General features: G+C 39.7%; 1 protein-coding gene across 2 annotated transcripts in view; it reads right to left on the reverse strand.

The window, feature by feature from the left end:
* Positions 1-54: 54 nt before the first annotated feature.
* Positions 55-10,662, reverse strand: part of Rgs7bp (regulator of G protein signaling 7 binding protein) — a 105,052-nt gene continuing 94,444 nt past the window's right edge. For both annotated transcript variants that reach the window (XM_021180916.2, XM_029468534.1), the window contains exon 6: positions 55-5,438. In XM_021180916.2, coding sequence (XP_021036575.1) covers positions 5,347-5,438 — 92 coding nt within the window. In that variant the 3' untranslated portion in view covers positions 55-5,346. The remainder of the gene's footprint in view (positions 5,439-10,662) is intronic.

Genomic DNA, 10,662 nt, shown 5'->3' on the forward strand with positions numbered 1-10,662 from the left:
TATATATATATATATATATATATATATATATATATATACATAGATATATTTATATGTGATTTTCTTTTTTTTACAAATATTGTATCATACTATACATACTGTTTTATAACATTTTTCCATTTAATATATGTCATCAACATCATTGTTTATTCCCTGAAAAAATTATACAGATACTACATGCTCATTGTGAAAAAGTCAGAAATTACAGATATGCAAAAAGAAAATACGATTGCTCCAAATCTCACCTCCCAGAGAGAAATGCTGTTGCCCTGTAGGTGAACACCCATACAGACCCTTCAATACATACATGTGTAGGTATGTTGGTAAGAGGGTGGTTCTTGAGAAACTCCCTTATGACCTCCTTTTTTTCTATTTAACAACATAAATTGAACATTTCAATAAATACACATGGTATGCATTCTCACTTGGTGCATAATATCCATTGAAAGGATATACTACATCTAGACATATAATGTAGGCATATTTACAAAATGTCCTTTCTTGCATGACTTTTAAAACAATGAATAAATGCATCTTAGCTCATATTTTTGCTTAACATTAAATAATATAATTACATGTATGTGCATGTGTGTGCGTGTGTGTGTGTGTATGTGTGTATACAGACACATATGTCACAGAGTGCATGTGGAGATTAGAGGCCAACCCATAGGAAGAAACAGTTCCCTCCTACCATGTGAATCCAGGGGATTCTAACTTGCTCGGCAGTAAGGGTCTTCTCATGCTGAGCCATCTTGCTGGCCTATTGCTGAGCTTTTAGGAAGAGAATTTCTTTAATGTGAAGTTACTAGGCATGTATGAAAAACACATAGAGCCAAGATATTTCCCATAAAGACCAGATCAATTTATACTCCTGTTGACTATAAGAGAATGTTTATATTTCAAACTTCCTCAAGATTCCCGGAAGCTTATATATGCACATGTCTATCTGAGTTGCTTGTCTCTGAACTTTTGGCCACTAGTCTATTCAAATATGTTCACTGCTATCAGTGGGTACCTTAGTGTACAGTGCGTTACTACCTTGAATCCTGATCTCAAACTGGAAAGTTTGATATTTTTCTCCCTCTGAATCACATAATATTATTTATGCCATCCACTCACCATCTACTCATTCAATAACTGTGTTTTCAGTATTTGGTTTGTATACAGAACTATCTTAGGAGCCGAGAAAAAAATGTTAAGCAAAATGTATGTGAGTATTTCCTTTTATACTTTCAATTTAGTGGGACAGACAGACGATCACACAAGCAGTAATGGGGAAAGCACAGGTCTTGTAAATCATAGAGACTTCCCAAAGTGCTGAGGTCCTTCACGTAGTAGAGGCCTAATCTCTTTCTTGCATGCATTGTAAATATTATTTTCTTTTCATTTGGTTTATTGTTTACTTTACTGTATAGGAGTTTTACATTCTTTTAAAAAACTGGTATCAGTCCAGCCATCTTGTCTTTTTCACTCCTGCCTTTGGTATTATGCTTAGGAAAGGCTTTGATTCCCCACAATGAGACACTATCTTCACCAATCTGGATGACAAGTATTTTTCATTTTTGTCATTCATTCTCATGTTTTAAAATTTAAATACTTATTTTATCTAGAATTTATTTTGATTAAACTATAGACCTAAGATTGCACCCAGGAGAGGTTAATTAGTTATTCCTACATAATTTACTTAATTATCCAGACTTTCCTCGGATTTGAAATATAGTGTTCTCAGTTATCTTGTGTTATTGGATCTATCGTGGGTGATGTAGCTGCTTGTGAGAATTTACTGTGAGGCTGGCATAGTATGACTGCTTTTCCGTATTCTATCTATATTTACGGGAAAGGTAAGCATTTTCTGTGGCGATATGATATTCTAGAACAAAAGGAAAACACAGATATTTCTTAGGCACGGATGTGTGGGGAAGGGGTTTAAGCTGCATGATAATTCTTTATTCTCACAACCCTGAGACTTTCACAGTCTGGAAGTCGTCATGGGCTCCTTGTTAATGGGCCCATTGGCAGATTTTCTGGAATAAATATGATGCTTTGTGTATTTGCTTTGGTCTTTCTGAAGCTCAGTTTCCACTAGGTGGCAGCATTGCCTAAATCTGAGCATCCTAACGTTTCACAAGAGTAGGAAGGAACACAACCCGTTGGGCAGAGCTTGAGACTCCCCCCGCCCCGCCCCCAAAACCAATTAGGGCCCTGCTGCTTCTCCAGCTTGCTTTGTACCCCTTTAATGAGTGGCACACCGGGCAGTTTGCAATGAGTCTGAGTCTAGACACCAAACATCAGTGGTCAGACTTTAAAGAGATACTTTGGCCTGAAGGTTACTTCATGTTGTCTTTCCTAAAAGAGTCTTTGAGCTCAGCCCCAACTGATTTAGAGCACGGAAATGTGATTTTAAACAATACATTTGCCGTAAAGTTCAGATGATGTTTACTTTCTTTATACATGGTGATGTTTTTCAGATTTCCCACAAAAAGAAAAAAAAAAACCCATATATTCATTATAATTTGCAGGAAAACCTAAAATAGAATATAAAAAGTATGGCGATAAAATGAGAGGCCTTTTTTCCTCTTTGTACACATGGGTTTGTGAGAGAATACCCAGTGTTTTCCTCAGACCCTTACAGATCATCTGGATGCTTCTGTTGAGTTCAAAGACCATTTCCTGCAAGGAGCAGAGGGAGGGAGCAGAACTTTATCTGGTGGACCCACACCTAAGGAAGTCCTTTGGCAGGTTAGAGGAGAGAGGGGCATCCTAGAGGATGTACTTGGCATATCTAAGGGGAGGTGGTGAGTTGCCCAGGGCAACCATGAGCCCGCATAGGTACCAGAACCTTGATTGTTAATGCTGCTTTCGGACCTGCTACTGAAAGAACATCTGTAGATCTATGGGAACTATAAAATTGAGCAATGGCTGGAAACCAGGCACTGAATAAAACATAAGGTGGTCGACCCTATTACCTCAGATATGCAAAGTCTGGCTAGGTAATGAGACAAATTCCCATCTCCATGAATAGCTCTCAAGGCCTTCTCAGACATGGAGGTGAGACCTGAATTTTTTTTTTTTTTTTTAACAGTCTTCAGTTGTACAAAGGACAATTGCACAGAAGGTGTTGTCATCACGCTGAGACTAAGGAGAGAGCTAGCACAAATGAAAGAAGCAGGAGAGGTTTAGGTTGGGCATCCACAAGAGCGTGCCCGGCACCCCAGGCTTGTCAGTTAGTCCATTTGCATGGATTGCTAGGAATGAGGCTGAAGTTAAACGTTCAATCCAGTCAGAGTGTGGGAGACAACAGAGACCGGAGCTGAGATCATGCCAATTTAGAAATAAATAGCTCATAAATGAGAAATGAGATAACCTTGGAACTTAACTAATTTGAAATGACCTGCAACCAGGAGACAAGAGTAGGCTTTATTCAAGATGGCAGGATAGGAGAGCTGGGAGTAGTTCCTTGTGAGGAGTCTTTAAATAATTCTTTCCATTGTTTCATGAACATTCCATTCAGAAAGTTATAATTGTCTCATATAACTTGTCAAAAGTCCTTCTCTTACTGAATCCAGTCTTACTAGTAACAGTACATTAGCTCCCAGCTTAGTGCAGCAGAGTAAGGGGTGGGGGTGGGGTACCAAGAATATGGTCGACAGCAACTAGTGGAATTGAAATGAAGACCAATCATAGATTTTAGAGATCTCTTCCATCCCGGAATTCTTTCACTTTTGATACATAAATATAGGAGAAAGTTCCAAGAGCTGTATCTTTGCAGATTTTAGGTTGAACTATGTGAAATTGCTGGTTTTAAAAATATAGATCAAAACAGTCAAATATCAGCCATTTCGTAGAATTCAACCTAATACAATAATTGTCCATGCTCTCTCCATCTTCCATAAAGTGAAAGGCTTTAAAAATATTTAGTTTTTAGGCCAGAATATTAATGTACAAATAAGTGCCTCCCCAAGGCTGGGATTAAAGTCACTTGCAGGCAGCTAGTCTGTCCCTCTTAAGACTGGACACCTGTGCCTCTGGTCTGACTCGGAGATCTGTCAGAACAGGGAACAAAAGTGCAAAGACTCCTGGGAAATTTCATCAGGGGGTGGGGAGAAGGGTCAAAGGAAGGACAGGAGGAAATAAAACAGGATTTGTAGCATATTACAAGTTCGTGGGAAAAGAGCGCAGCAGAGCCATGAGCAGAACAACACAGCGTGTGGCTCCCTCTTTTCTAAAATACAGTATTGCTTAATGTGTCCCATTCTCGAGAGTCCAAGCATAAGACAGGACACAGAATACACATTGGAAAAGTCATATCTGCATAGTCATCTAAAATGAGACAAGCTAAGCTTAACTAAAACATCTTTTTTCATTAATAATGTAAAATGTTAAATAGTTTTATGATCTGAGCTAATTCCAGCATGCCCTATAAGATTTAACACTATGCTGAGGTGTGGACCCATGCTTTAGGTTTCGATTCAAACAAAATGTGATAATATTCAATTTTACATCTGAGGGTAATTGTTTATGCTACTACATCATTTCTTAACCGGATAACTTCATTTCCCAAGAAGCTTAAAAAGACACCGTTGGATTAAAAGAAAGTTAGCTACCCATATGCATTGTTCGAAGATAGTAGGATTACTGTGTATTTACAAAACGTATTTTTCATATATGACTCTGTTGCATTATAAATTAAGATGTTTTGATGTTGACACTTACAGATTCTGACAGAATGGAAGACTAAATGGAAATGAGTGCAGAGACAGCAACGCGTGAGGTGGCATGTGTTTGGTTATAATATTTCTAATGATACTCATAGATTGGATTCTTGAACAGTTTTGCTGTTTTAAATAGATTTCTATATTTAGAGACATCTTTTATATCTGATAAATTGTTAACATGATATCAGCAAGAGTTACAGATATACTATTATATGTGAAATATTTTTCTGTATAATACATTTAAAAAACCTTTAAATAATTTAAAAATCAAAATTCTTGCATCTGTCATGGCATGGTTCAGAGCAGACATGCACAATGTCAACTTTTTAAAACTCCCTTTAAAAACAGGCTGCACCTCTTTGAATCTGTTCTTTCTTTCTTTCTTTCTTTCTTTCTTTCTTTCTTTCTTTCTTTCTTTCTTTCTTTCTTTCTTTCTTTCTTTCTTTCTTTCCTTGATGGCAGCTGCTTTCAAGTGTGAAATCATTTAAAATGGCAGGGAGAGGCAGATAAAAGTAACAAGGGAGCATAGAAAACATGGTCAAAACCGGTCTCGGTGTTCCGCCGTGTGGAGGTCTTACGGTTCTGTGGTGTTTCTCAGGTGATCTTGGTGGTGAGTTTCGGGGAGAACCACCTAGCTTGAGACAAGACAACATAAGCCGAAGAACCTTCTCTTCCGTCTCCTGACCATGGGGTAGGGCGTTAGATTCAGAAGGCTGCTGTCATCTGTGGTGGGACAGAGTGTGCACAGGAATGAGTTACAGACAAAGTAACCTGCTCGTTATGAAGTGGGTTTAAAACGCCACCATCCTGTCTGTCACATTTTAAACCTCAGCTACACTGGACTAGATAATGCTGTGTTGTGGGAGGCTATCTCAAGCATCAGAAGACTTCATTAACTGTTTGTTGTTAGAAGAAACCCCCTCCCCCAGTACCCCCTTCCACCCCAATGAAGGACTTCATCAGTGTCCCTGGCCTTCACTAGGTACAACCAGAGGCATTCCCAGATCTGTCCAAATGTGGCCTGGGACAAAATACTCCAAGACTGACAGTCACTAGATAATTAAATTGAAACTGCTCAAGACAGCCTTTCAGTTGGGAGATGTTGCAAACATCTTTAGAAACAATCCACCTCCCAGGAGACTTGTCTTGTCTTCTAAGCCCTCCTTCTGTGACCCTCATCTGTCACTCAGCCTCACTAAACTCTGATGTCCCTAAGTGAACATTCAAAACTAATAGGGAATGATGATGCTTACCATAAGTGAAGATGAAATGAAATACTTAAAAGCAGTTCACTCTGATGGCAGCCGAGTGCCTCAGCTAAATAGGTACTTAGTAACTATTTTCTGTTACATGGGGCAATTTTCTTGGTTCCATTGAACTTCCTTCTTGTCTTAGGAAGACGTTCTAGCTATATTCTGTTGTATACGTATTTGACCACACATTGTCTTAATTACAATTTTATTGCTGTGAAGAGACATCATGATCATAGCAATTTATATAAAGGAAAACATTTAATTGGAGCTGGCTTACAAGTTCAGAGGTTTAGTCCATTATTGTCATGGTGGGAACATGGTAACACTTCCTCCCAGAAGGCCACACCCCCTCTCTCCACACACATGTGTATGCATATATTCTAGTCAGATTGATAAGTATTGAATTAACACTTTGGGGGGCAAAATTTTAGCATGATAATAGTCATAGGAACAAAGGAACCAGTAGATCGACTTGCTTTTCTGAGCTGGGTTTTGAGAGCTAAGACAACAACCTCTTTCTTCTATATTTAACTTGTTTCAGAAGAGTTAAGACCCTGGAGGAAATGCCAGGTCCTTGCTTGAGCACAGGCATTATGAGCTGGGGTTTTAAAACCCAGTCTAGAACAGAAGATGATAGGGAGGCCCTAGGAGAACAGAATTGGCCATCATGGGTCTCAGAGGCTAGAGGCAGAGTATAAGCTGGAAATTGCCAGCACGGGCAGAGCTAGCACAAGGTCTTGGTGTGACAAAACGGATGGCTGGTCTTGATGACTGTCAGGTGGCTTTTCAGAGTGGGGTTGAGGGGCTCCTCTTTCCCACTTCCAACTTTCAAGGAAACAGAACCTTGGCAGGGCCATTCTCCACAGTTAGACAAAGGTGTGGATGCAGGGAGGGAGGCAGGATATAGGAAGGGAACTGGTTTGCAGTTGAGGTTTGTTTTTATTTGTTACACAGCCTAGATATTCTAGATAAAAGTAAACTGTGGCTTCCCGAGTCTCTTATAAAACTATCTCATCCAGGTACCTGAGTCCCCTCATCTCCGCTAAGGTCACCTATGAGTCAATATGTCATACTTATTAGTAAATGAGTCCTGACCACCCAAACTGATGGGGATCATGGCACTGGTTCAATTTGTGATAAACTTAGCTGTCCCCTGAGAGAAGCACGTTTAAACCAAAAGAAAAAAATAGACATCCAGCTGGGCATAGCAAGTGACTCTAACATGGTTGGTCCCCTTTCTTGTCTCCAGTGACTAAAACACTCCTCTAAAACTCAGATTCTTCAAGCGTGGACAAAACCAGGTCCGTGTATATATTCTTTTAGTTGTGAAAAATAATTCGCAGTTATCTAGGCAACTGTATTTTGAGAGCTAAGACAACAACCTCTTTCTTCTATATTTAACTTGTTTCAGAAGAGTTAAGACCCTGGAGGAAATGCCAGGCCCCTGCTTGAGCACAGGCATTATGTGCAGAGGAGCTGTCCCAGGCGAATCATATTTTTAGAACAGAAAGGAATCATACATAAATACATAATTCAGGTTTTCACCATTTCTGGGACTTTTATTTTAACTACCAAATGGTCAGTGAACTCAATCTAACTGGATAGGGCTTTGAAGGGCAGCTCGCCATCTCTTTAGATAATGACACCACTTCCTGAAATTCAGGTTCACCCAGTGCTTTTTGGAAGCAGAGTCTTCAAAACTAGAAAGGTATTTATAGTTAAGATCTCTCTCTCTCTCTCTCTCTCTCTCTCTCTCTCTCTCTGACTTATAAGATCTACGATTTAAATTCCTACATCTCCTTTCCTTTCTTATGTGTAAACACATAAGGAAATGTCTGCTGTACACTTATGAAGGAAACTATGCCTGCACTTACTGTTATCACATGGATGTCCTGCTGTTTTTTTTATTAAATATTTTTTTATTACGTATTTTCCTCAATTACATCTTCAATGCTATCCCAAAAGTCCCCCATACCATCTCCCCCAACTCCCCTACCCACCCATTCCCACTTTTTGGCCCTGGCGTTCCCCTGTACTGGGGCATACAAAGTTTGTATGTCCAATGGGCCTCTCTTCTAGTGATGGCCGACTAGGCCATCTTTTGATACATATGCAGCTAGAGTCAAGAGCTCCAAGTAATGGTTAGTTCATAATGTTGTTCCATCTATAGGGTTGCAGATACCTTTAGCTCCTTGGGTACTTTCTCTAGCTCCTCCATTGGGAGCCCTGTGATCCATCCAATAGCTGACTGTGAGCATCCACTTCTGTGTTTGCTAGGCCCCAGCCTAGTCTCACAAGAGACAGCTATATCTGGGTCCTTTCAGCAAACTTTTGCTAGTGTATGCAATGGTGTCAGCATTTGGAGGCTGATTTTTTTTTTTTTTTTTATGTTAAAAGCACAGAGGTGTCACACAGAGAGGAGATTGTCACCATCACTTTTGTCTTCTCATTGCAGTAAATTAAAACGCCCCTTTAATAGAATAGCCTTTTTTGTCATTAAAATTCTTCCCATTCACCCTTCCTTGTAGGCGTTTGCGTGTTTCAGATAGGATATATGTACATGTATATGCAGGGTACCTATGCTGCCTCGGTGTGTGCACACACGCATGTGGGTCATTACACGTGGACGTAGTCTAGGATGGATGGGAACTGGCTGACCCTGGGCCAAGGCCGTGCTACTGACTGAGGATGACTCCTGGCTTGGGTGTCCTTGGTGTGCATTTGTTGCTCCTTTGCTTGTCTCAGCATCACCTTGGGCCGAGGAGAAACAAGAGCTTGGAAATCCTTGCACAAACCCGGAATAGTTTTCTACAGCCAAGAATGACAACAGCTGTACGGAGCTCTACAAGTCATCAAGCAGCAAAGATGTCCAGGAAGGTTTGATGCTAGCTCAGGGCCAGGCAAAGACATCTTCAGCATGGACTGACATCCTGTCTCTGATATTTGAAGGGCTGCTGAAGAATGTGAACAAAGTGCAATATTCCCTGACTATTTTTAAATTCTCTGGGCAAGTCTAGTGAACTCGTTAGGAACTTGTTGATTTATTTTTATTTTTATTTTTATTTTTATTTTTATTTTTATTTTTTGGTTTTTCAAGACAAGGTTTCTCTGTGTAGCCCTGGCTGTCCTGGAACTCACTCTGTAGACCAGGTTGGCCTCCAACTCAGAAATCCGCCTGCCTCTGCTCTGCCTCCCGAGTGCTGGGATTAAAGGTGTGTGCCACCACTGCCCTGCAAAATTGTTGATTTTTACTGTAAATGCATGTTTGGATGTGGTGTTTTAAGGCTTCTATAAATTATGTTTTCCCCAAAGTGCACAATCTCACAAACCCATAACTAAAGATAGCTTGAAAAATGAAAATGAAAAGTGGGAAAGAAAATGAAGTAACGTCGAGAAGTGCAGGGTGGAGCCGTCATCGTCAGTCAGTTCCAGGACCTGGGGTGGCTTAGGAAACACCAGGCTCTTCCTCCATCACTCAGTTTCCCTTTGCTAATATTTGTTACACAGGTGGTATTTTGAGAAAAAGGGAGGAACAGCAAACTGAGAAGTTTCAAATAATAATCTGAGTTTAAAGCTGGGTTCTCAGACATAGAGAAATGGTCAGATGGGAGCTGTTGTCTTTGAAATAACTCTTCTATTGCTCCCTCTCTCTATATGAATATATATGCATGAATATATACATACATATCTGTATATACATATGGGCTATATATACACACATATATGTGTGTATATGTCTGTATATATGCATATATATCCAATTATGTATTATATAATATATTAACTATATACTATATTATATAACATACCAATTATATAATATAATTATAATTAGATATTAAATAATATATGATATATAATAAAATATATATCACATATAATGAGGCAGAGAGAGTGAGAGAGAACACATTTTAGAGTACTTCGTGGCTCCCAAACGACAGCTGTATTAGCCTTTCAATACACAGATTATTAACTTCATCCCCCAGTTTCTTTTTTTTTCCTTTTTTCCTTTTTTATTAGATATTTTCTTTATTTACATTTCAACTGCTATCCTCAAAGTTCCCTATACCCTCCTCCCATCCTGCTCCCCTACCCACCCACTCCCACTTCTTGGCCCTGGTGTTTCCCCTGTACTGGGGCATATAAAGTTTGCAAGACCAAGGGGCCTCTCTTCCCAGTGATGGCCGACTAGGCCATCTTCTGCTACATATGCAGCTAGAGACATGAGCTCTGGAGATACTGGTTAGTTCATATTGTTGTTCCACATATATGGGCTCCTTGGGTGCTTTCTCTAGCTTCTCCATTGGGGTCTCTGTGTTCCACCTTATAGATGACTGTGAGCATCCACTTCTGTATTTGCCAGGCACTGGCATAGCCTCATATGAAACAGCTGTATCAGGGTCCCTTCAGCAAAATCTTTCTGGCATATGCAATAGTGTCTGGGTTTGGTGGCCGATTATGGGATGGATTCCCAGGTGGGGTAGTCTCTAAATAGTCCATCCTTTCATCTTAGCTCCAATCTTTGTCTCTGTAACTCCTTTCATGGGTATTTTGTTCCCTATTCTAAGGAGGAATGAAGTATCCACACGTTGGTCTTCCTTCTTGATTTTCTTGTGTTTTGCAAATTGTATCTTGGGTATTCTAAGTTTCTGGGCTAATATCCACTTATCAGTGAGTGCATATCTAATGACTTC

Source organism: Mus caroli, chromosome 13, assembly GCF_900094665.2.
Source record: "Mus caroli chromosome 13, CAROLI_EIJ_v1.1, whole genome shotgun sequence".
Classification (NCBI taxonomy): domain Eukaryota; kingdom Metazoa; phylum Chordata; class Mammalia; order Rodentia; family Muridae; genus Mus; species Mus caroli.